General features: G+C 40.4%; 1 protein-coding gene and 1 long non-coding RNA gene across 2 annotated transcripts; one reads left to right on the forward strand and one right to left on the reverse strand.

Moving 5' to 3' along the window:
• Window positions 1-3,070: 3,070 nt before the first annotated feature.
• LOC134530467 (uncharacterized) lies at window positions 3,071-25,667 on the reverse strand. Its single transcript, XM_063365297.1, has 3 exons — window positions 25,562-25,667; window positions 7,792-7,862; window positions 3,071-5,916 (listed from the first exon to the last, which is right to left on the reverse strand). Exons 1-3 carry the CDS (start codon window positions 25,589-25,591, stop codon window positions 4,632-4,634), a joined length of 1,386 nt encoding a protein of 461 aa, XP_063221367.1. The 5' UTR covers window positions 25,592-25,667; the 3' UTR covers window positions 3,071-4,631.
• Window positions 3,853-13,452, forward strand: LOC134530468 (uncharacterized). Its single transcript, XR_010074823.1, has 3 exons — window positions 3,853-4,883; window positions 7,794-7,925; window positions 12,939-13,452. It is a non-coding gene; the product is annotated as an uncharacterized LOC134530468 (long non-coding RNA).
• Window positions 25,668-27,175: the final 1,508 nt, after the last annotated feature.

Genomic DNA, 27,175 nt, shown 5'->3' on the forward strand with positions numbered 1-27,175 from the left:
CATCCAACCTAAAGTCCAATTCTTCCTACACTTTGGTTAACACATCCATAGTAATAGAAGCAAATAGCTCCCTCAATTCTGTGTCTTAACTCTGGCAATTAATCAGGTAGCGGCGGAAGGTAGACACGATCTTTTATAAAGCCCCAATGGAAACAAAAATCGCATGGCGTTATGTCGGGTGAACGTGGAGGCCAGTGAAAAAGAGCTTTGTCGCCTCGACCACTACGACTAATCCAACGGTCAGAGACTTGACAGGTTCACCCTCTACTAATTTGGGAAAGAACCATTCTTTCGCACTGCAAGCGAGAAAACAACAAAGCAGTATTCGCGCATGCGCTTATCTAAAACTGTTTTGAGTTACTCTTTAATTGTGACTTTGAACTAACAAGTCTACAACTCTTACAGTTGATACTATTAAATTTTATAACTGGGGCATACTTTTATGGACGTACTGTATCTTAGAGAGTGGCTTGCCGGGGAACATTTGGAAAATACGGTTCCTCCCCCGGGAAAATTTAAAAAAAAATATTTCTTTAAGACGATTTTCAAGTCAAACTATAACTTGAATTTTCACGATGGTGTTCTTAATTTATCTTGATAAACATTTATGTTATTTCCTGATAAATTATGATCCTGTTAGATTTATGAATGCAGACGATCAAATTAAATGAAATCTCAATCAAATCTTCGAAGTTTTTTTTAATACGAAATCGGAAGTCATTGACCAGCTTCCTGAAATACTGGCTCGTAGAAACTCGTCGTCCTATTCCCACCGATGTCCGCGTTTCCACAAAAAAAAAAAAATATAGACGAACAAGGGGAGAGAGAGTGAACAAGCGCTAACGTGGCCACGTCTCCCTCAAGACCCGGCAACCCGCGGCTTGCCCAACGACCGGATGTGTGCGGTTCTTTCGGTGATGCCAACATGTGGGCAGTGGTAAGGAAAACACTTTCCCTGACGGCTTTCACCTCTGCTACACTTTCACCCCGCCGAGTTCAGCACTTCCGCGATGCTCCTGACCTCGCTCGGGAAGAGGAGGTCTCCCTCAGTGACCTTCCCTGCCGCCGCGACCGTGCGTGGCGCGCCGGCGGTGTAGGTCGCCCCTCTCTCAGTGGTCGGGGTTGCATCTCAGGCACGCCCTCGAGCTCAAACACGTGTTCATATTACGGATAGGCCAATCAAATCCTTAGTATTCGAAGAATTCTATATTCAAGGAAATTGGGATTTTAAAATTCACTAGTTCAAAGAGTTTCTTGGCTTGTGGTACTTAGCCGCGGCCAGGGTTAAGGTATCACTGACGTTTCTGTTGACATTGCAATCGCCATCGTCAGGGTATCTTGTCGTCCCTTCCCTACCTACCCTGATGATGGCGACTACGATGACGCCCTCGGCGCGGCTAAATCCCACAAGCCAAAGTCGCGAAAGCCCGCGATCTTTATTGAGGTATAAAGAACCGAAATATTCGTCACAGATAGTCCAGTTATTAAGCTTCAGCGTGTTTCAAACAATTTGAATTGGATAAAAATCCCCTGTCCTTTAAAACGTTACCATTTTTCATTATTATTTTTTTCATGACAGAACTCTGCTGTTTTTAATAAACTTTTAAAGATTATAGAAACATATATTTCTAAAGAGCACTTTAATACATACATACAATTATGTTGGGATCTTTTCTCAACCACGACTTTCAGACTGTCGTCTTCCTCCAAACTGAAAACTGCAATTCGTAGGCGTCAGAAATATCTTTTCAAAAATTGAACCAATTTATTTTACTCTCTTCGTACAGTAATCATAATTATTTTGTGCAATATTTACCTTTTTTGTGCCATATGTCTTGAAAATAGTATGAAAAAAATCAATAAAAGTGCTGTGCGAGCGTTTATAGCATAGCAATTACTATGACTTGAAAGACCTTTTTGCAAAAGCGCAGTCCATTTCTTTCCTGCGTGAAGCAGTTCGGTCAGGACCAGCGCTCGCGGCGATGCTTGCAGGCTTGCCACGCTCCAAGCTGCGGGTTCGATTCCCGGCGGGTCCTAGTCTGGAGTTCCTCTGGGGTAACACGTGCATCTCGGTGTTAGGAATCAGTAGTTCGGCACCGAAATCTTCACTTCCCCAGTGCGAATCGTGTATACGTATAGGTACATACTGTCAGTAAGAGAATGAAAGAAAGAATATCGGTCGCGTCCTTGTATCAACCTACAAACTAACATACATTATTCATTTGAATCCGAATAACTTATGAGGCCCGTCTAATCGGGACTGTAAATGTGTTGAGGCGGGATGATAAGCGCGACGCTCTCTGATGCTCCTAGCTCTGTGTCGCATCCAAGCGTAAGGTTCTGAACTAGCGTGCATAGAGCAACCATGAAATTTGAGCGGAAACCTTAACTTAGATGGTGGAGAAGTGAAAATAAACGTGTATTGCAAGTCCTTTGAGTGATTTCAAGAATCGTTACCGGACGTTTCTGTACAAAATTTACTCCGAAAACACACGTTTTTAGCAATTTTCACTCCCCTAGAAATACAGTTTAAAAACAAAATACGGAAACAGAACTAACTATCCCCCCTCAGCGTATTCTTAAATGTTTTTCGTAAACAAACACCACTCTTGACATCACGAGCAGTTTTGAAATCACGTGGTTTCTTCTGGTGCTCTGCACACCGCCTATGTACACTGGGACCTTAAAATTTGACTTATTAATTTTGATTGAATTTTATTAAAATATGTTATTAAACTCACATTCCAGGGTGTAATTCCAAAATTAAAATGGCATATAATCGTACGTGTTTTCAAATAACGGTAGACTCGTCTTACGTAAGTAAGGCACAATGGCACGTGTTCGCCATGCCTCATAAGTCCCATGACGTGTTCCTCAAGCTTTTTTTTTTATTGTTTCCCTTTGTTGTGAAATTGAGAAATATAGGCTCTAGACGCGATAATTTGTTCAAAAATTTTCTCCTAATTCACACAGTGTCCTTTTTCTTGCAATACCTTGAACAATAAATTATTTCCTCCCAACACAAACTGAGTCAGAATTATAAGGAACAAGGTTTAATAAAGTACGTAAGTTTAACAAGAGGTTTTATAAAAAATATTTTTATTTAAAACACAGTAAAAACAACACATATGTATTTACAAGACGGTATTAATACACGGCAGCTTCTAATACACGCGCATGTTCGCACTCAATCACACTCGCAAGTATACACATATTAACAAGTAAACAATGATTAACAACACAATAATGTCTCTCCCTATTTTTACCTAAGCAAACTTTCAGAAAAACCGTCGATGGAATCATTTATTTCTTTAGGCCTAATATAGAAGGTAGGGGGAAAAAACACATTTCGGTTAACTGATTGAAAAAATTAAGGAAACCCTTTCTGTTTCAAATTGGCTACCAATTTCGAACAGAATATCAGCTTTCTCATTTCAAAGCTGTACAAATTTCATTATGATTTTTGTTGTTTATGCTTAATTTAGTCTTCCCGTATTGGATCTTAAAATGGTAACAAAAAATGAATGTCAAAGACTGTTACATCAACATACGCCTACGCTTCCTAAATACACTACCTAAATAATTGTTATGGTGTTTCATTAAAAGCAAAACAAATGACAATGGCAGCAATGATGATATTATAATTATCAAAGTGTGTAAAGTATGATGTGGAGACTAGATGAAATTATTATTATTTATTTATTTATTTTACATTCGCATGGACTCCAAAAAAATAATTCTTTTTTGATCTGTCATAAAAAATTCTAGTCTCTGTAGATTCCCAGTAGAGTTTTCCCCGTGGTAACTTCGCAAATCCAAACATATCATGACAAAGATTAGTGCTAGCTTCAGATCCACGCTATAATGCCAGTTATTATTCACGTTAGACAAATAGGTACCTATTGTACAGCACTTCAATGTGTAACGAATTATTTCGTACAATAAACCTGAAAGAGTGAAAATCGGAACTAATATCTTAAATGCAGGTTAAAAAAAAAAAAAACATATCCGGCAGTAAATCGGCGCAAGATGGTTCCATTGTAGGACATGATAATCTCAGGTTGGCGGCTCTGTTGCAAAGAATAAAGTTATGCGTGAATGCTTTTGTATTTTCAAAGATCACCAACATGCAAGATGACTCCTACTGTCGTGATGCCCTTAGAATGAAGGGCTTCTTAAGTATGCCATCACTGAAGTTAAGTGAGCCTCACACTGGAGAAGCGACAAACTGAACGCGGAAAAGAATCGGGGATATATATATATATATCTTCCATTATAGAAGACCTGACTAGGATTCGTCTACGATAAACCCTGAAAAATACTGGTATAGGAATAGAAATACTAGTCGAGACCTATGGAAAATCGTGTTATACTTCCTGCAATTTCAGAAGTTTTAATTTCTTGTAAATCATAATGAAATAAAATTTTGATTTATAAAACATTAGTGAACTTAACTGAGTTAATGAATATCTGTACCTGAAACTATGGAATCATTGTCTCCTGTCCTTTCGACAAAGCAGCTGTATGATTCACGAACAAATACTCATTTTTAAAAGCAACCAGATATGGCTACAGCTAACGTAACTGCAGTAGCGAAGGGTAACGCCTGATAGTCTTTGGAAGTGCTTGACTCAGCTCGAGGGGAACTGCCAGCTCTGCTGCTGTGCGGTAGTTTCAGTCTGCTGCGGCTGATGAGCGAACTGCCCTGCAGGTGTCTGCGGGTTGCCGTCGACTCCCCGGCTCTGCCTGCTCTCCCAACCCTGCTGGTCTGGAGCCTGGCTCTGCGGGAACGCCACCGACTGGGAGCCTTGGCTCGCTCCAAGACCGGGGTCACCGACGTCCTCGCTGTTCCTGGAGCTCCTGTTCCAGTCGTGAGGTGGCGGGTGAGGGTCGTGGATGATCTGCCACTCGTGGATCCACACTGGCTTCCAGATCTTCTTCCACGCTGGCACCCAGATCTTCTTCCATGCTGGCACCCAGATCTGCTTCCACGCTTCCTTCCACACCAGCTTCTTATCAGGCACCCAAACTAACTTCTTGTCTGGCCTCCATATCTGCTTCCATGCCTCCTTCCATATGAGTTTCTTGGAAGGAATCCATATTTGTTTCTTCACCGTCTTGGAAACTTGTTTCCAGGCTTCTTTCCAAACAAGTTTTTTCGAGGGAAGCCACACCTGTTTCTTACTTGGTTTCCACACCTGTTTCCATTCTTCTTTCCACACAAGTTTCTTATCTGGAATCCATATTTGTTTCTTTGCTGGCTTCCATATCTTTTTCCACAGTGGTTTCCATACAACCTTTTTCTTCCAAAGCCCATGCGATGTGTATTCCCAACCATACTCGTCCTTCCCATGAGACTTCTCTCCAGGAACAAAGAACTTCACAAGTTTCGGAACCCATATCTGTTTCCAGGCGGGCACTTGAATATCTTTCCATGCAGGAACCCATATAGGTTTCCAAACTGGTTTCCAGTATTTCTTCCAGACAGGAATTTGTATTTCTTTCCAGGCAGGAATTTTCGTGGGAACCCAAACTGGCTTCCAAACCTTTTTCCAATCAGGAACCTGTATTTCTTTCCATGCTGGGACTTGAATCGGAACCCAAACTGGCTTCCATATCTTCTTCCAATCGGGTACTTTTATGTCCTTCCAGACGGGAACTTGAATAGGCTTCCAAATGGGTTTGTAGTACTTCTTCCACGCGGGTTTCCAAATCTTCTTGGAGCCCGGTTTCCAAACTTTGACCCAATCCGGCTTCCAGATGAGCTTCTTCTTCCAGTACCCCTTCGGTTCATGGTGGTGCTTCTCTTCTTCGTGTCCATGCTCTATGTGATGCTCATCGTGAGGCTCAGGGCTCCATCCGTGAGGCTCAGGGCTCCATCCGTAGTCTCCTCGAGACTGTAGTCGGGGAGGCTGTCTGTGGTCATAACAATATTACATATGTTAAATTAACCCTTTCTAGCCATATACTGTTTTACTGAGGATTAACGTATGTTTACATTAAACAATGAAAAGTTTATCTTTAACAAGTAACAAACTGTTCTCTCCCCTGTCTCTTTAGTCACTGGCTGTCAGGTAATTCTCAATTATAGAAACCCCAGACGTTGCTATGTACAATGTAAGTAAAAACACACGAGACAAAATTTGGTTAGATCTAATAGAGTTTGAGGGAAACTGAGTAAAAAAAAGTGCGAAAATATCTGGATGGATTGTAATTACCTCTATACCACTGAGTAAACTCGTAAACTTTATTTTGCCATAATAGTCATTGTTACGTCGGTGCTGTAGGCTGTACATGTTACAGTCTGTTACTGTTTTTACACGTTAGTTATCCGACATTGCGTAAAATATATTGTGAAAGGAAGCTTAGTATGATGTGACCTATAAGATTAAAGTGCCACTTGTGTACAGCTTGACATACGTGTATGTGCATCAGTGTGCGCGCGTGTGTATGTATGTGTGTGTGTATATATATATATATATATATTCATATATATATATTCATATACATCTAAACGTAAAAACTTAATAATACTAGTTTCATCTTCCATCACCCTAATGAATAAACAGTAACTGGCCTAAATTTTCAGTTTGAAAAAATTAATAATGAGGGAGTGGACATCGAACACAAAGTAACACACAGCAGTGGCGGATACAGAAATTGTGTGTGTGTGGGGGGGGGGGGGGGGATATTTGAAACAAAATGGAAAAAAATTGAAACACGAATTTAAAAAAACTTGCATTACTATTTATCAACTGACATATGGGCTTACAGTAGTAACAGTAGATGACGTGGCTTTTAACACAGTAACATATTTAATGTCTTCACTGATATTTTGCAAATTGTTTCATAACTTCGTGGTTAGGGGATATGTATATCCCATATCCCCCTCCCCCCTGTATCCGCCACTGAAACTGACATACAGTTTATATAAGTATATGTTTGCCCATTTATTTGGAATTCCAAAAGCACTTTTATGTTTCATGGATAAATGCACACACTTAAGAAAAATTCTTACATGCGGATACCGTACATCAATTGTTATTCCTACCCCATTTTTATATACATTTTAAATCACATATACATGAATATTTATATAAACTACCTATGAATAAAATAAAATAATTATTAAAGATTAATGTGAGAACAAGTACCATGTCGAGGTATTTCAAGATGACGATTGGTTAGTTGGAAATACTTAATTTAAAAAAAAGGGCTGACCATAATTAACGACCTAATTTTCCCTCCTTGTTTGGTTCCAGCTCTCGGATCTTTCAACTTATTTTACTGCACCAGCGAGGTCTGATTTTTCATGTAAGGGTTCTGCAGAAGAAATAAACTGTAATAAACTGTACAACACTCTGAATTAGTCTGCATTCATGACGTACAGAGCAAGACAGAGCAGTGGTCAGTCACCGGACTCTGACTATGAAGTACGTGGGTTCGAATCTTGGTCCGGCCATCCTCACTTGGGTTTTCCAAGATTTTCATAAAGCACTCCAGGCAAATGCCGGGACGGTACCTTCCCCTTCTCTAATGACCTCGCTGTCGAAGAGGTCATCAATTTATATATGATGAAAGGTGACGAGATGGAGCAGTGACGGAATAAATGAGTGATAAGAAACTGGAGTACCCCGAGAAAATCCACCGGCGCCCGGTAACGACCGCCACGTTTCCCACTTTCCATACACATATACATATGATTTTGAGATTACAGTGAAGGCAATCCACCCTTATCAACCACGTTTCTTGTTTGTATTTGAAAATATGAGCTGAAGCGTTGTTACTTACAGCTGCTGTTGCGGATCACCGACGGACCTGCTGGCTACCAGAGCGACGTGTAGTGTTGCCACCAGTGCAACCTGAAAACACACAGAGGAACACACTGCATTCATACAATCTGCAGCAGACAAACATGTGGGGAGGTTCGTGGAAACATATTTACTAAATGGTATTTCATCCTTTTTTTTTTTTTTTTTTTTTATAACTTCTGTGCTGAGGGGATAATTTTCGAGCACATGTAAACAAGGTGATACAGCTTTCAAACAACACATGAAGGTGAGCTAAAAACATGTATTACATCATAGAAGAATACATAGTAGCCGAGTCAGTAATTGCAATTCGTAAAGTGCCATAAAGTGAGAATTCAGTTAACTAGCTGCTCGCAACGCACCGGCAGGCAGAACCAAGTAGCGGTTTGGGCCCTCGACACGGTCCGGTTACACATCAACTGTTCCAATAACATCAGTCACTGTAATGACGCTTCTGCCGTGGTCAACGTTTAATTTGAACTGTGAAAGACTCGAAGAAAGATGCCGCGCCCAAGGAGGCTGTTCAACATCCGCTGGTAGGTATTCCCTTCCCCTTCTTCACCTTCCGGCAGCTTACCCCTCGCGCTCAACATCGCGGAGCGGGGAGCTAGCGGGTTGGTCGGCCTGCACTTTAAGTGGTGGACTGTCGTTACCAATAACTAGGGGCATTTGCAGTACGTCCTTAAGCAATGTCTCAGATATAAATTATAATAGTTTCGACTGTAGGCGTTGTAGAGTTTTGGTTCAGGTTCACAATTAAAGAGTAACTCAAAACAGTTTTAGATTAGCGCATGCGCGGGTACTCCTTTGTCATTTTCTCGCTTGAACGCCACCTACGCAAAATGGCGACTCCTGAGCGTAAACCTTTTTGTGTCCTGCAATGTACTAAGAGTGAAACTGTACTTTCAGTTCAACGTGCGTTTCTTTTGTACGAGTGTGGTAGAACGTTGAAGTCCCTGACCGTTGGATTGGTCGTAATGGTTGGCTATTTTTCGCTGGCCTCCACGTTCAATTGAATAACAGCATGCAATTTTTTTTTTCATTTTGGAGCTTTATAAAAGATAATGTCTACGTTCCGCCGCTACCTAATGGATTGCCAGAGTTGAGACACAGAATTGAAGAGGCCATTGCTTCCATTACTCCGGACTTGTTAATTAAAGGTACACAATTTAAACATTTGTAAAACTAGGATAGTTCACCTTCAATTTGATGTATAATTTGATGTAAACGGTATAAATTGAAACTGTAAAGTTATTTTATGGGCATCCTTAATTTTTGGTGCTAGCGATTGTTCCGTCTGCAAGAGAAGCCATCGCCCTGTTTGGCCGGCCCATTCAAGGCGCCTTTGCTTCCGCACTGGATGGCTATGGTTGGTGTACTGGCTGTAGACATGTGCCTGAAATAAACCCAGCCAACCGCGAAACACAGGCAATGATACGAAGTTTCCAACACACAGCTGGTCTTAAAAATATTTTCGGGGAAAATATACACGGACCTACCGATAACCCAGTGCCACACAAATACTCCCTTACGCAGTACTCATGGGCCGTCCGTGCGCGTTGCCCGTTTGAATGATGTTAGTGTCAGGGAGCAGTGCCGTGCGTTTCTACGCATAGCGGTTCGCCTGTTAGTGTTCATCCTGCCAAATAATAGAACGAGACTCCTCGTGCTTGACGTCTGTTAGCGCCTCTTCTTCAGGAAACCAAACCTCAGGGCTGAGTGGCATGTTGCGTTGGAAATATCGAGAAGTGGCTAAAATATGTTCTCTAGTGATCCAGTACTTTCGAAACCAGTCTTTGAGAAAAAGCCCCTGATACGTATAATTTAGCTCATGTATGACGTATTGTACACTCGGCAGTTGGAAACGTGACGGTTCCTTGTTTTAGTGCCTCATTAGAAGCGAAACGCTTGAGGGACACTCATATTATACACATCTACAGAATGTTCGCAAATTGCGAAGCAGAACTTAATGGGTGGAAGGAAATCCCACACCAATCAACTTTTGTAAAGGAACATATGTCCGGAAACGAAACCCTGCAAAGTTACAGGCGTGAATAGTAGCGTGCAAATTTGAATTTGGCGGGATACAAATTATCAGGATATTATAAGCAGTAAAGGCCTTAATGAAATTAATATTTTAACATGTGAACTAACGATTTTTTCTTATATTTAATATTTACAAAATAATATACTATGCATCAACAGTGAATGAAAATAAAATTAAATGAACTTTTCTCGTCCGTGTTGAAATAAAAGTGTGACATCAGTATTTCGCTTTCACCATTCCGTTTATCTCGCCTGCGTGATTTCCCCAATCGTTTACGATGAGCGGTTCAGTTCAAGAAAATGAATTATTCAACAACTTCTCGCAGTCTCTCATAAAGTGACATCATATACTAACAAATAGATTCTTCCTTTGATCGCTTGGACTATGATTGGTGGGAACTGACAGATTTCATGAAGCTTTTGTGTCTCGAATTTTTAAAAATCATAAGATTGAATTGTTTTTATTTTAAGTTAATGGAGTTCAATTCAGTACAAAAATTCATGGAAAGTTACCATCTTAGTTTCAAACGGTACAATTTTTAAATGCCAAAATGACTTTAACTTTGGTATCCTGAAATAAGATGCAGTAATTATACCTTTATTCATACGACTTCAGGTCTTCTGTGGAGGTAGACCATTCGATATCAATACACATAAGTCAGGGGTGCCCACAAGGGGGGGGTAACGACGCAGACTGCGTCATTAAAATTTCAAGGGGGGGGGGGTGGTTAAAAGACGAGAAAAATGTATATATTATTTACATAATTATAGTTTCTATTGTGAAAATACGTTTCTGGTGCTTTGATAATTGAAAGGGATCTTGTAAATCAAATTGGCAACCCCGCACTTTTCTCAACAAAAGCAGTTTGGCATCTGTCGGTTCAGGATGGAAATATTACCTGATATGACCAAAATTATTATTATAAAATCAGTTTTAATTAATGCAAAATGTGATAAATTATAATACTAAAAAAGTATAATATTATGAAATAATTGAGTAAATCATTGAGAAAATGGCATAACATATTTCGGGGGGGGGGGGGGCGTATCATTAGGTGGGGGGGTGAGTCATAGTGTTTGGGGGGGGGGGGGGTGGGCACCTCTGCATAAGTGCAACGTTATTCGATGGAATAGAGCTAGACATCAAAAATTACCATTGGCAAAAAAAATCTTTTTTTGCATAGAGTAATTTCAGACATGATGGAAAACAGAAATCGGGATTGTCGGGATGGGACTCGGGGTTCGAAACAGGGTCTTCCGAATGTGAGTCCACCGTTTTGCCACTGCGCTACCGCAGAACGAACAATCAAGTTCCTACAAGTTTTCACTTACATGAGAGCTAATTATAGAGCACAGCATTTCCAACCTCCCGGAGCAGGTTTGAGCATTCAGAGGTTAACAACCTGTTCCGAAAATACACGAGGACCTGCTGCTTGCTTGTAAATTGCCGACTTTCCACACGACGACCGCGGTGGTCAGCCCGCAGACTGGTTCGTCCCCCGAGGCGCGACTGCGTGGGAAACTGCTCCTGGACCCGGCGAGGAGATTTCTCTCGCACCGAGAACCGTCGACCCTGCCCGGGATACCGGGATCCGAACCCAGGCCTGATTTCACCTCCTGACCAGAGGCACGAAAACACATCATGACTCTCTTGCTAATGCAAGCTGGATGAATTCACCATAAACAAAACTGATCTTGGGCATCAACACGCCGTTAGTTTAATCCCCGCATCGGTCATTAGTAAAATCGAGAATCAGTTTCGACAGACAGTTTAACAACTCTTTTTTTTTTTTTTTTTCAAGAATGTAACTTTATCAGAACTATTCATAAGAAATTCCACAATACCAGTTAAAATACCAAACGGTAAAATATCCTATAGTCTTATTCCAATATTTTCATAACGTGAAACCATCAACATATTAGATTTTACTCGCTATCGTTAAAAAAATTATCATAGCTACTGCAAAACACTATTGGTGAAACCCAATTGAGTTTCCCCCCCCCCCCCCTCCACCGCAAATGATATATCAACAGTGGAGGATGAGCTACAAACGACTGGACGTATAACACAATTTCATTCTGACTTCTCCACGCCGCTATAATACCTCCTCGATGTGCTCGTGCTGGAAGCATGAGCAACAACGTGGATGCATCGCGCCCCACGCAGGCCCTGTGGGCACAGTCGCTACTACTTTCTGGCTTCTGGGTCGAGTCCACGTCCGTCAGAACGAACCTCGCTCAAGGACTATCAACTCTTGAAGGCTCTGGCCCAATGAAAACACTGCGCCTGAATACCGGGCCTTCGGTTGTTAGCAATGGCGTCTCCAGGGGGGGCAGGGGGGGGGGAAGAGGCTGCCTATCGCACAAAGAAAATAAACGCAGTTGCAAAATATATTAGAAGTCAGAATATTTACAAATAATTATTATGTTCCAAAATACTGAACTTAGATAGTTTCATATAAATTTTGATGAAGGAGAAGTTAAACATAAGAATTTAGGAACATGAATGTACTCTCCAAAATCCATATAGCGAAAAATTAAATGTTCGTTCGTTAAAGATCTTGCATCTCGGAAAGTTCTTCACCGATCGCTTTGAAATTTAGAAGGAAAAAAAACTTTGCTTTCGAATACGCGCGTTAATTATTTTTACACGCCCATGTCACACCCGTGACAGGTAAAAAGATAGATAAAATTATAGATAAGGTAAAAACATAGATTTTAATTTTTTTTTAATTTTAATACTTTCATTGCTAAAGAGTGAGATTTGTATATATATATATATATATATATATATATATATATATATATATAGAGAGAGAGAGAGAGAGAGAGAGAGATAGAGAGCGAGATAGATATATGTATATAGATGAGAGATATGTAGAGATACACATAGAGAGATAGGGAGATGCTTTGTAAAAGTGTACCTACTTCAAACAAATTACAAAAACAATTGCAACGCACGCCGGGCATCAGCTAGTATATAATAATAATAATAATAATAATAATAATACTGTATCCCGGGGGAGGGTTACCGCCCCTACTGGAGCCGCACTTGTTAGTTGGTTGTTGTTTGTTACTCAGTGGCCACAGCACAGCGGCCTGCAGCCAGGCTACTCACGTGAGCGAAGCCGGCCCCGAGGACCATGTCCTGGGCCAGGCATGCCCGACGCTTCCCCGGCGGCGAGCCAGCGGCCTGTGTCCAGGGACTCGGCCCTCGGGGGGAGACGGATTAACGGGACCCCGCCGGGCCGAGAACTGGGGCAGAGCTGCACCGCGCCAGGCGGTCACGGCTCGACCGACCTACACCGTGCCGGTCATACGTCGTCGCTTCTCGCCCGAGAGGACTCGGTCCACCCGGGCGAGGGGGCAGCACTTTCATCAGCATCGACCTCAAGGACGGCTGAAGTAAATACAGCCAAGGTGACGCGGCAATAGAATCCAGTAGTGAATTAAGCAGGCGTCCCCCTTAACCATCAGCTGCATAGCCTGCTTACCATGCAAGAGTCCAGAGTGGAAAAACCCCTCGGGTGTTTGAGCGAGGAGACTAATGTTATTATTTCTTGGTTCAAACCTGAACAATAAAGTACTTAACACGTGCTCGTTGCAGCCAAATTTTCTTACTTGCTATGTATATATGTATACGCACGGAATTTCGGAGGTCGTGCTTGATGAGGCAACATCTCATTGGGTTAGGGTCACTCCCTTAACCCTTCTCCTGTGCACCAGTACTCATTGGGTGAGCGCTGAGATCGGCATCGAAGTGTCCCGGAGTCCACAATGACGCCAGAGGCCCCATCGCCTCAGCGCAACGCAGCATTTATCTCCATCACGCCTCATAACTACAAGTCCCAAAATTTAGTCATATAGAGAATTATTCGGCAATTATTTATACAAAAATGTATGGTTTAGTTAATTGTGTCGCTCGTACGATTTATTTACTTTGACAATTTTTTAAGCTACTCACTATTGTTTCTTTTTCTGTGTGGCTGGGAAATTCCTACAATTTACATCTATAGAACTGTTTTCAAAATTTTACTTACGTAAATATTGGACTTAGAAAACAAAATTATCATGGTTCCCGAAAAAACGAACTGCTTCGCATAAGCCATTTCAGTTATCCGCGATCGATTACATTCTGTCATACAGGTAGCGTACTCATTAGTACTTAGTGATTTTTTGCAGCAATTTGCTCTAGATGATTCTGAGATATTCTCATTGTTTGAAATTAGGACTCAGAGCTGGCCTGGCTAGGTGCACGAGCTCTTAGGGGGCTAAAGGCGACACTGGCACTTGCATCACACGTCTCTTCGCCTCTACGCGCTATAGGCACCGAAATGATGAGAACTCACCTCTAGAGGACTGTAAGGTGTGACCTGATAATTGTATCCCGCTTACAAATCTGTGCAAAAAATTTTCATGCCTACAAACGCTCGCGAAAACATTCGTTATAGCTTTTTTCACTATCAAAAAAAATGTTAAAAACGAATCCCTAAAACGAAACTACCATACGAATGTGCTTGGCTATTGCTATTTGTAATCAGATACCTGCAATAAATGTTGAAATGTTTATAAATAGCGAGTTCACACCCGGGGCTCTTCTAGCTGTTTGGCAGCCCTGAGACATATAAAAAGTACACTTCCTATGTGCAGTAAGAATGTACCTCTGGTGTAACTTTAAAACCCAGCAGGGAGTTGCCGACAACCGGTTTTCCCAGTTCAAGTTGGCCGACTTACATCACGCTGAACTAGGCAGAGCCTATATTCTGCTATGATGCGACTTTCTTGTGGCCTAGTCCCTCAGGCTATGGCGCTCCACCTCTGAAGTGTGCGTTCGCACAGACGTCCGTCCGTGGTGGACAGGAGTATCCTTAGCACCAACCAAACTACTAAACGACTACCTACTCTCTAAGATGCCAAAGAGCTACTCTCTTCATGCTCATCGTATTTTAGCTGGTGGGTAAATGTTAATAATAAATAACTGTGCTTTGTGCTCTGAGTATATCCTGCTTGAAGTCAAGAATTCGGCGTTTATCAGTGCATCAAACAATAAATAATCCTTGATTTCGTTAGGAATTTTGAGAGATTTTTTTTTTTTTTTGCAATAGTAGATCTATTTCACTGCAGGCAATTTGCTGCACAGCCCTGCCAATGCTTGTCAACCCGAGTGCACCGACGAGGTCAAATTGCAGTTAAAGCATCGCGTATTGGTTTAGAACACTTCCAAGAAACAAATCAGACCAACTGGATTACGGCTAAAAACACTTCTCATTCGCACGGTTAACGAGGATTGTACTATTAGTGACTAACAAAACATATATAAACTTATATTCGCACCACAAACCATCACATAAAAATACCATAAAGAATTATTAACAAGAATATGGTTAATACAAAAACTAGTTCAAAGTTTGCACCATTATATTTAGATTATTTAATTGGTACTCCATGCCAAATACTTAAGACGACGGGTTTATTTTAACAAATGATGCAAATGACCAGCTCAACATTTTCGGGTGCGTTGATTGCTAATTGCATTAAATGTATTTATATTAGTATAATATTAGAACGGCAAATATATAAGTAATATATATATTAGTAAAACATAATTCAGAAAAGCTTGTGCCAGCTGATATGAACGACTAATGAAGGAACTAAATGAAAAGCACTGCTCCTAAAATGCATTTCTATCAATAACGTCCAAACCATTGTTAAAGGAAATTAACTGTCTGTATTATTTACGTAGAATCTTCCAAGTATTGGTGAAATATTTTATTCCTAGAGACCGGAATAATTCGCGATTAATTCCGTGATAGACTTGCTTCTGCTATTGCCTGACAGTTTATCTGGTGGAATCTGAACTAATTAGAATCCCTCGACTAAAGAAGTACCCAGTACCCAGTACCCAGTTCAAACGACTCATAAGTCAGCAACTAATGAACAGGTGACTTACCTGATAAAGCAGTAAAGACTGTGGAGTCTAACCTGGAGGTCATTTAACCCGCGAAATTCTCCAGTCCTTATTCATTATACAAACCCAATACACATTATCTTCTGCATTTTCTTCCCTCAATAGACACTATGTCTTACAGACGCGAGATGAGAATATCCAACAACTAGGGCTATGCATTTTTCGCAAACAGATTTCCTGACCAGCTGTGTGTGTTGAGACTTTGTAGCATTGTCTGTGTTTCGTGGTTGGCTGGGGTTATTTCAGTAACATGTCTACTGTCAGTACACCAATCACAGCCGTCCAGTGCGGAAGCAAACTCGTCCTGAATGGCCCGGCCGAACAGGACGATGGCTTCTCTTGCAGACGGCCGCCAATCACAAGGGAACAATCGCTAGCGCGGACATACCTTGTTGCAGTCTAATGAGCGATCAGATTATTTCACGAAATAATTTGATTAGATCAGAAATACGAACTGCTGTGCAATGGCAGTTTTACGCTGAAACAGAATCTGAAGTCAACACCAGAATAGGCTTAACGTTACTCGCTGAAAAACTCAGTCGAATAACTGATACCAGCTAAGTCAGTGTGATTCACTAAAATTCAAAACTCAGGAATTCACTTCAAAACTTAAATTTTTTTCTATTTAGTCAGTACAATCCGGTCACTACTTTACTGTCAGGAATTATGTGATTTCAACGAAGCACAATTTCTTGAATTACGCTAAAAATAAAAACTGAGTTCTCTCCGCGCTGTTTCAACTATTGTGGATTAAGTATGTGTATCGTTTACTCAGAAATACCAGAACACAACGAAAAATACATTTACTCGTTAGTTGCTCTGGCTGAAAAAATATTTCTCGCGTGCCTAATTTGGTTTTATTTAAACTGAAATAGCAGTTTTGTGATTCACCTTTCATGTTTAAATGACTGTTGGACTCAAAATTATAGTGGGTACGTAATTATGAAGAACTAATATGTTGTTTGGCTAATGAAAGACTCAACTTTCACACGCATGTCCGGTTGTGGCAAGTCTTATTAGCAACAACATATAGCTTTCCCTGACGCAATCAGTCGCGGAGATAGCTTCTCCAAGCTCTGCTTCTGTTGCTCGTCAAACACAGCTTTCCTTTTATTTCTAATATGGGGGGGGGGGGGTCGCTTTCCCAGTTTATCCGCGCGTGCACTTGCAGTATAACTGCGCGTGGGGGCAGCCGGGGGGGGGGAGAGGGGGGCCGAGGGCTTCCGTACGCATGAGGCCCGCGCCTCTCACACGCCACTTAGGCATAACTTTAGAAACGCAAGTCCAGTGCCTGTCCCAAGGGGCCGTCGAGAGAAGATAAGAGCGCGGGACAAAAAATACCGGTATAGCCCCCCCCCCCCCCCCTTTTACCTTATTACTTCGTGCACAAGCTTACAAAACCCAAAATACTGTACGCGTTACCGTGGCCATAGTTGTAAACGTGATCTCCGTGTATCACATGCTAACTTGTAAAGGTTTCCAATATATTATTTTAGTAATGTAAAGGTATTTTTCAACCCCCTATCAGTGCAAACTCAAATAAAAAATTTAAAAAAAAAAAAAAAATTTTTTTTTTTTTTTTTTTTTTTTAAACTCAGTGAGGCCCCTAGGAGATTTGTACCCCTCCCCCTTTTTTCTTCTCAGTGGCCCTGCCTATCCTATATACCCACTATATTCCATTCCAAAAATTGTATGCCTAATATTCTTTTTTGTGGAAACACCTGTATATTCTATTATAACTATTTATAATATATATAATTCACGTTAAAAACTATTATCAGACACCTTTAGAAATTTTAGTAGTTTTTTAATGGTATGTTAAGACTTCAAAACGCCGGTTGTCAGCCCAGCCACAATTCCAAATAATTATTGCCCAATGATGCATTATTAGGTACTGAGTATGATTGAAATTCAAGTGGAAAGCTTGGTTTCGTCGGAGAAAACGAGAAGTGAAGCAGCAAATAATCGACGTCCCAAAATGGGAGTTGGCGCTTTCATCCGCAGTCCCGCACCGCTGCCGAGGTCGCTTCCGGCGGGCGACGCGGGAGGTTCCGTCAGTTATCACCAGAGGCCTGGAGCGGGGTGAGCTTTCCTCACTTTCCCCCGCGCAGGGGGGGGGGGGGAGTACCGCCCTTGTCAGCGACTTCTGACACGCGGCTCCGCCCGCCGCGCGCGCTAAACAATGAGGCACGCTCGCGGCCTGGGAGCACGCACTTTCACGCCGTCGCGTCTTCGGGGTGGCGTGTGTGTGTGTGTGGGGGGGGGGGGGGGGGGGGAGTAGTCCTCCCTTCGCCCGGGGCAGAAACTGCGATCCCCTCCTCACCTGGTCACGTACCAGACGCGACACAGAAAAAAAAATTGTCTCTACTTTAACCGAAGATTCCTTTGGAAAGCAACTTCCAAGAAATGGTTTTTAATACTGCAAGAAAGACATTGTAACTTTGAACAACATGTAACAACATATGACTATGGTTATTTTTGCATATATGAAATACGTACTGCGAGATGATACTGGGTATTTTTTTTTACTGAAATTGGCTCATAATGTTATACTCCAATTGATTTTTTATTCAATTTCATTTTATTATGCTTATTAATGTGCACCAGTTAATACTGGATAGCTATTCAGGCAGCGGCTTACAAATAACTTTAACTATGGGAGGTACTGGGACAAAACGAAGCATAGGTGCTCGGGTAAGAATCCGAACCCAGTACTACTGCGAACACTACGTTTCAGCGATACAGTTGTTTTCATGTAAACGTACGAATTTACAAATATCTGTAATTTTGCGTGGATATTTCTGTTCGATTTACAAGGGAAAAAATACAGTGTAGAAACTGGGTTATCTTCATTGAAAAAAAAAAAAAAGATTATTTATAGTGAGCGAGTTAAAAATATTAGCTAGATATTGTATAACTATTATTTATTTCAAACGTTTTGTAATGTACAATAAATTTGTTAGCTTATTCTGCGATCCCTCTAACCCGGCGCCCAGGGCAGGTCCCCCACCCCCAACAACCTCGTCCTCAGATACGTCCTTGGGCGCGTCTCGGAGTCATGAGCACTGAGTCAGCGCCTAGTGGTTCGGAGCCCGCTGTAATCCTGGACGTCCTGCCACGTTAAGCCCGTGCTCTGTCGGGCAAACAAAGCCTCCGTGCGTAACCACACTCCATGAAACCCTATCAACAATTAAGCAAGCACATCTGTGTACAGTAAAGATATTTGTTTGGAAAGCATTGGGAACATGTGTCCTCCGGACTGCGAGCGCAGTGTGTTACCGCTGCAGAGCACTGAAGCTGAAGACGTGAGCACTGGCTCCAGATCAGCACACCCTGGCCGAGATCGGCGGAAGCGTGCCGATCGTTTCAAAGAACCTGGTGGTTCGCGTCTCACCGATAGGGCCATGCATTTTTCGCGAAAAGATTCCGAGAGTAGCTGGAAGTTGAAACACTGTAGCGTCGTCTGTGTTTCGTGATTGGGCGATGTTCCTTCAGATGCATGTCTAGTGTTACAACACCAATCACAGTAATTAAGTGTGGAAGCAAGCACGTCCTGAGTGGCTCTGTCAAAAAAGGCAACGACTTCTCTCGCAGACGGCCGCCAATCACAAGTAAGAAACCGCATGAGCGGGTATAGCTAGTTCCAATCTAATAGGCTCTAAGATTTTTTTCGCGAAAAATGCCTGCCCATACTAATTGACAACTAGGTGACGTAGAGGCCCCTTTGCGGAATCCTGAAATTCACAGTACTGTGGATGTTCAGCCCACATTTGTTTTCCGACCGGCTTATCTCTTACTCCGGTGCCTCGCCTTTCGATTGGGTAAAGGGAATGCGGTGTCTCTGTCGTTAGCTGCTAGTTGACTGGTAGAGGGGAGTGGCGGAACAGTTGTGAACCTGTCATTAGAGACAGGAAATATTCGCAGATTCATTTCGAGATAGGCTAGAATCCAAACTAGTTTACATTCATGCTGCTTCAGTGATTGGACCACAGTTTACCTGAAGGACTCTGAGGCAATGTAAAACCCTCAACAAAGAAGTTTTGAACCACGAGCATCCCAGTTAACAGGTGTTACGAGTAAATAGCCATTGAGCAGGCGTAATTAGCCCGAGTACATAGAGGATCGTGGAGTCTATCCTAGAGGTCACTGAAACCGCGAATCGTTCCAGTCCCTACCTATCATCAAATCCATGCTGATGTACAGATGATTGCAGTCTATCTGGTGACCAAAAGAATCGGTGAAATTTCCGGTTCTCTAGTCATCACGGCAGGAGACACAATGAGTCCGGAGAGAAATCGGCCACTTTCTTAAGTGAATAATCACGTGGTTTTCTACTGGACCGACTGTCTCCATTGGTGTCTACCGACAACAATATTTCACTTCCTAAAGAACTAATTACCGTCCCATAACCCTGATGTTGTAGTAAGGTAAAAGTGAAGAAATGAGTTCACATAGCCCTACGCACATACAGACAAGACAACGGTTGCAGTGGGCTCATACCGACCTTGCCACCGACTCGCTACTCATATTAAAATGAATAATGCCAATTAGTTGGTATCGAACCACCAACCCTCGCCACATGATCGTACCACGTAAGTAGGGGCATGTAGTTTTTCGAGAAAATAATTTCGACACTAGATGAGAGTTAAAACATTATAGCATCATCTGTGTTTCGTAATTGGTCGAGATTATTTCGGGTATATGCCTACTGTCAGCACACCAATCGCGCAGTAATTCAGCGTGGAATCAAACGCGTCCTGAATGGTCCGGTCGAATAAGGCAATGGCTTCTCTTGCAGACGGCCGCCAATCACAAAGGGTTTAAAAAAAAAAAAAAAAAACCGGTAGGTGCAGACATACCATATTGCAGTCTAATGGGCGTTCAGATTTTCCCGCAAAAAATGTCTGTCCCTACACATAAGCGATCGCAGCAACAAAGAAACACACCCGTAACAGTTAGTGTATGGTGTGAAAAGTCATCTAAGAGGCGAGATGTTCATTCATCCATCCGATTGTGAGCATAGACACTCACGCTTTGATCGCGAAAGCAAAACACACGGCAGGTTATATGTTTAAGTAAACTAACATGTCTTCTGATAAGAACTATCACATGAAAACCCTACTCGAAGCTGGAATTACAATTATCTACGGTATCGCCTTTCATTTCGGCTTAGAATCAGTGTTCGAGCCAGAATATTTCACTATAAACCACCGTTTAAGGGGTTAATATCCTAAATTATTTTAAGTCTGATTATTCCGTATTTATGCACATTATTTTGAATAAATTCATAATCTAGACATATTTGTCCATAAAAGTATTTTTCTACTAAATTAACTTTAAAATAATATTTTATGTCAGTCCTAGCATGTGCTGAATGCTAGAAATATTCTGGTATACAGTTTTGAATTAACCATTTGTATATAGCTTTCATCTTAAAACTCATTGTTTTAGTACATCATTTGTAAACCAATAAAAAATTACTTTTTCCCAAGACCCTGAAAAACTAAAGTTTCTATGGATTTGGGAAAACCTAATTTCTATTGATTTATGAATGATATACTAAAATATAGAGATTTAAGACGAAGGCTACAAACGAACTGTTATACAAAATTGTATACCTAATGCTAGGACTGATATAAAAATTTGTCTTTAAGTTCATAATAACTACTAAGTAAATGTTCAGTATAAAAATACTTTTATAAACTATTAAAAATGGTTATGCTATTAACGTATTTAAAATCATATGCAAAAACAGGAAATATTAAAAACAAACTAATTTAGGATAATTTAGGATAATAATTACAGTAATATGATATAACTGCTTGCTTGATTAGGCTTTAGTCCTGACGGATAATTGTGAAATGTTTAACAAGCCGTTTATTTTTCAGGCCTCAAATTGTTCGAAAGTATTGCCCCAGACTCTCTAAACCACAGTATTTGGTGGGGCGAAAGTTAGCCATTGTGATTGAGTAACATATTATCGTTGTCACTTTCGAAAGTATGAATATTTGCGATTCCACCTGGAAAGTTTAGTCATATTTGCAGTAAAACGAAAGGCGCTGCATTTTAACTCCCTGGTCATGTTACAGGCAGTTAGTTCTGTCAAGAGTTAAGTTGAAAATATATTTTTGATTTGTTTATAATTCAAATTTTAATGTACCCATGGGCGTCTTAAAATAAAATTAACAATAAAATAAAAACGTTTTGAGATTAAGTCTCGATTATTCAAATTATGTTTAAAGAGGAAGATTCTAAATATTTGGTGATTTTATTAAAATTTTTACCTCCCTCCTTCATTTAGCAAATTGAGATCGACTATCTCATTTGACTGTTTTGATTCCTTTATCTACATTACGAATTGTCTCTTGTTAAAAAAATAAAAATAAAAATAAAAAAAATATTTGGACCTTATAACAATAACTGTTATAGTTCAAACAGATTTAAAAAAAAAGTGGTTGTACCGACTTGTGTAGTCTCACGTGATGTGTTAACTTAAAATATAACTTTAAATTAACATATAACAATATGACTGAAATTTTATGCACCATTCTCCAGTACAAGTCCTGTCTTTAGAATAAATGACGATTTTTACGTTGATTTTACCTCTGCAGCAGCTAGATCATAACTCTTGTCTAAACGAGCTAAGCACAGGCCTGGCAGTAAAATTGAATGTCCACTATAAGGTTCGTATGCTGTACAAAAATAAATACCGTAGATGAAAACGAAATAATTTTTTACAGGAATGCGACTGTTTGAGGACACAAAAATACTTACTATTAATTGGCTAGAGCAGTAATTGTAACTCTACATAGCTAAAAATTCTTACAAAAGTTAAGAAACATTGAATAGAGAAATTATTACAGAGTTACTGTGCAGTATACAAATGATATGAGTAGCGCGGATTGCATCTGCTGTAGGAAGTGCTAACTATCGAGATAAAAATAAAAGTAAAGATAGGGTTTCATGTCGCAAAGTTATGCACACAGGCTTGAACCTCTGTTTCCACTCCCAATGTTAGGTTGTTGCATTTCCACATTAATATTTTTTTTTATTTAAAATACTATAGTTATAGCACTAAATAAGTTTAAAAATTGCAAATTATTTTTGTTTTTTAATTTTGCCTACTTTGTTATTTGTAAAAGTCGCAAATATTTTAAATTATTGGTTGTGTAACTTAGCTCTCGTATACGGTATTTGGAAGGAGTAATTTAGTGAATGTAACGGAAGTCTCATGGAACGGAAATGTGTAACCACGGTGCTGCCATCTATGGCGAATGACGCTAACCAAAATTGAAAATCCAAAGGTAAACTTTATAGTATTAACTGTTTGAAGAATTTTAACAAGATGAGCAATAATTAAATAATTTTTCTTGTCAAAAATCAGGTCCGAAGCTGGGGTTAAGTATTGTTTCAAGTCATTTTCTGTTTTATCGGAGCCGTTTCATAACATAGCTTAAAATTTCGGTCTGCAAATTGAATGATTCGAAAGTCGCCGTAGCAGCTCTGGCAGCGAATTCTAGCGGCGGGTGCGGAAACTACTTGTGATTCGAGAAGTTGAAAACACTATTTGATTATATTTATCGCGCTCAGCATTTTTTTAAAGAATTATATCTTAAATGTTGTTTCTGGTTTTCGTATTATAAGTGTATTTGCAACAGGAGAATACATGAATTTACTCGTTACCGAGGATAGATGTTACACATCTCTGGCGAATACTGAAAGACTTGCTCACATTTTTCCCTGGCCTATAGCGTCATAGTCACTCAATAGTAATTAATTATTTGTTTTTCCACTACTGGATGATGCATAAAGCTTTATTTCTTTAGTCCCATTTTCACAAATATCTGTAATTCGCTAAAGGCTGTTAATATAAAGCGAAGACTTAAGAAAATAGTATTCATAATTGTTATGCTAATTAATTTATGGTTTTTCATTATTTTAAGTAAATTTAATATTTAGTAATACATTTTAAAGGCATAAATGATTTTATCAGTTTAATAAAGATTTATTTAATGGTTTTGAAAATATTAAAGATGTTTAATCAAATGTTTGAATTTGACCATTGTTGTAGATTTATTTATTTTAAAGATCTCATTCGTGAATCAATAAAAATCTCAGTTTTTAAAAAAACACAGAAACTTCAGATTTCCAAGATTTTGAGAAAACCCAACTTTTCATTTATCTCTAAATGATATACTAAAAATATATATTTTAAACAAAGTGTTCTTACAAATTCTTAATTTATAGTAATTGTATACCACACATTTCATGCTAAGAATTCTTGACAGGATTTAGATATAAATTGGTCATTAAAGTTCTCAAAACCATCAAAACAAACTTATTGAAGTAATAAGACCATCTATAAGCCAACATAAAGAACTATACTTATATGTACAATAATTTAGGAAGCTATTCCCTTAAGGCTTCGTCTCATACGCAAAGTTGATTTTTTCCTTTTTTTCGGCATAACCTTTTATAAAGGCCTATTTCTAACATTTTAACTCGATACCTCACTTGCATTTGATGTTCTGCCACAAATATTTTCAATGAATATTAACTCAGTATAATATATTGGGTGTTAATAGGCGCGCAAAACAACATAAATATCATTTGCGCAAATGTTTACACCCATGATATTACACTAAGAGAATATCTGTTGAATATATTTGTGGCAGAACCACAAATGCAAGGGATGTTTCGAGTTACAATTCTAGAAATAGTCCTTTAAAAAAATATAATGTGAGTCTTTCAGTACTCGCCAGAGATGAGCAACATGTAACTTCGGTAACGATCAAATTTTTTTCGCGTTATGTTGCAAATACACTTGTAATGCGAAACTCGAAGACGCGAAATTTAACGTAGGATTCTTTAAAATAATGCCGAGCGTGATAAATATAGGCAAATTGTGTTTTCAACTACTTTTCTGGACGCGAACCACGCGTAGTTTCCGAACCCGCCTCTAGAATTCGTTGCCATTTGCAGAACCAAAATTTTAAACTATGTAATTTAACGTCTCCGACAAAAGCGAAAAAATATTTTTGACGTGACGTCTAATAAATCGATTAACGCCGGCTGCACGCACGAAAAAGGATGACTCATTGTCCCGTTACGCTTTGTCCCGTTACGCTCATTGTACGCTTGCGCCGCATCTATCTCTCTTCAACTCGATTGGAACAACCATCGATTTGACTTTTTCGAGGCACATTAAACTTGAAACACTCCCATACGTTTCCTACTTTTCCTATCATCGTCCTATCCTTAACAGAATTACACAGATTGGAAGAAGTTAAATAGCAAACACGTATAAAAGTTATAGTTAAAATAATCTCTTCGTTAAAGTAATAAACATATTTGAATTGATGAGTGCAAATAAAAGTAAATTCATCAATTAAATTGTAGATTTCATTTGACTCCTTCTTTGTATCCATACAAAATAGTGATAATTCAATAAAAATGATTCAATTTTATTCATAAAAGTGTGCAATCATTTCGTCAATGTTTTGTTATGACGTTGTCACGTTAAACTATCGTCCGTAAACCGACATTACAGACAACCAATTTTTTTAAAAAATATACTGAACTCCAGCTTTGGACCTGATTTCCGACAAGTAACTTTATTGCAAACACTGCTCGTCTTGTTATCTGGCAGTTTGGTTGGCGCCATCCACCACAGATGGCAGAGAGATACCGAGAGCTGAGATGGCACACGCGAAGAGCAGAGCTGGGGCTAACTGACCACGAGGCTCCTGCGGCGCTGGGCGGCCATGGCTCCCGGGGCGGGGCGCTGCCGAGGAGCAGCAGGCGGGGGTCGCCGTCAGCCGGAGCAGGCACCACTGTCGCGCGCCGCCATCGCAACCCGCGGGTTATATACCGGCCCGGCCGCGAGGAGGACCACCCGCGCCGGTTCACTTGGCTTTCACCCGGCGCCGCGCTCGGGGAGGGGAGGCCGCGGGCAAGGCCAAGGGCTGCTGGGGAGAAACCTCGCGGGGGGCAGGTCTTCGGCGACCACGCCTCGACCCGACTGACCCGCGGCGGGAACTCTTCCCGGGGGTCTATAACTGCTCGTTATACGTCCTTTAAACAATTCATGCAATGGGGAATTTTTGACGTATGTCATTGCAGTTTTGAACGGTTTTCCATGGGAAAAAAAATCATAAATGCAAAAAAAAAAAACATAAACCCACAGAAAACAAGCTTAAATCAGCTGATGTCAAACAGATGCTATCTGCTTGACATCAGCTGATTTAGATTTGTTTTCTTATTTTTTCATTCATGTATTTTTTTTTCTATGACAAACAGTTGAAAACTGCAATGGTGGTATGTATTAAATTGCAGATAATATTGTATATTTACGTAATTTCAGTAGATCACATTCATGTCAAACCTAGTTTCTGGCAGTTTGTTGTCGCCCCCGTAGATCCGGAATAATCTCACATATGTATATCCGTGGCGGTTGCTGTAACAGAAGCATATGCGAGCACAAAAAATGTTATGTTCTATTCCAGTAATTAAAAAAAGAAACTAGAAACTTTTGTTTTTGTTGTTTTCCGCCCGAAGCCGGGTCGGCATGGATGCGACGAGACTGGCGCTCAAAGGAGCCAGCTAATTTTTTTGATTATTAATTTTATTTTAATGGTTTTCAAAAAGTTTTTACACAGGCCTTAGTGCGAGAGCTGAGTACAAACTGATTCCCGAGGTGGGACTCAAACCCAAGACCGCAGCGAGAACAAGGATGTTCTAAGGAAGAGGATATGCGCAGGACCAGCGAGGGGAATCACCTCATGCATGGGTGAGGGGGGGAGGGAGAGACCGAAAAAACCGGGCACACGGCAACGTCCGCCACGTCTCTGCTGGTGGAATGTTCGGGCTGGACTTCCGAGCGATCCCGAACTCTTCGATGGCAACCAACGCAACATCGATACGTGGCTGGCGGGATCTCTTGAGACTTCCAGGAGCGTCAACAAGTCCTTGATAGTAGCTATACTGAGAGGTAGGCCATGCGCGGCCATAGTTCGCATCGCAGATTGTCTATCTACCAGGCGCCTAGCTCTTAACTTAGCGTCTCCGGAAACAGGAAAATGTTTAGCGGTATATGTATTTTTTCTCCATGCAAAATATTACACATACAATTTTCGACTCAAAATTCCGGAAACACTTTTTCATTCCCTTATACATATATTTTTTTAATTTTAATATTTTTTATGCATAGTCACGGTAATGTAAATAATTGTGATATGTGATATGGGTATTTTCAAACTTACAATGAAATTACTCCAAAAATACCAAGAAACGACGCACTCTGTGAGGTATGTTGCCTGTGAGCACAATTTTAATCGCGAAACTAATATTG

The sequence above is a fragment of the Bacillus rossius genome, chromosome 3 (assembly GCF_032445375.1).
Source record: "Bacillus rossius redtenbacheri isolate Brsri chromosome 3, Brsri_v3, whole genome shotgun sequence".
Classification (NCBI taxonomy): Eukaryota; Metazoa; Arthropoda; class Insecta; order Phasmatodea; family Bacillidae; genus Bacillus; species Bacillus rossius.

Bases quoted from the DNA above. Each gene is read 5' to 3' on its own strand.
- LOC134530467 (XM_063365297.1), bottom strand. From the start codon at position 25,591: ATGGCCGCCCAGCGCCGCAGGAGCCTCGTG. The intron at 7,863-25,561 runs GTCAGTTAGCCC...GTGTGTTTTCAG, and splicing joins AGCGCCGCAGGAGCCTCGTG to GTTGCACTGGTGGCAACACT. The intron at 5,917-7,791 runs GTAAGTAACAAC...TTATGACCACAG, and splicing joins GGTGATCCGCAACAGCAGCT to ACAGCCTCCCCGACTACAGT.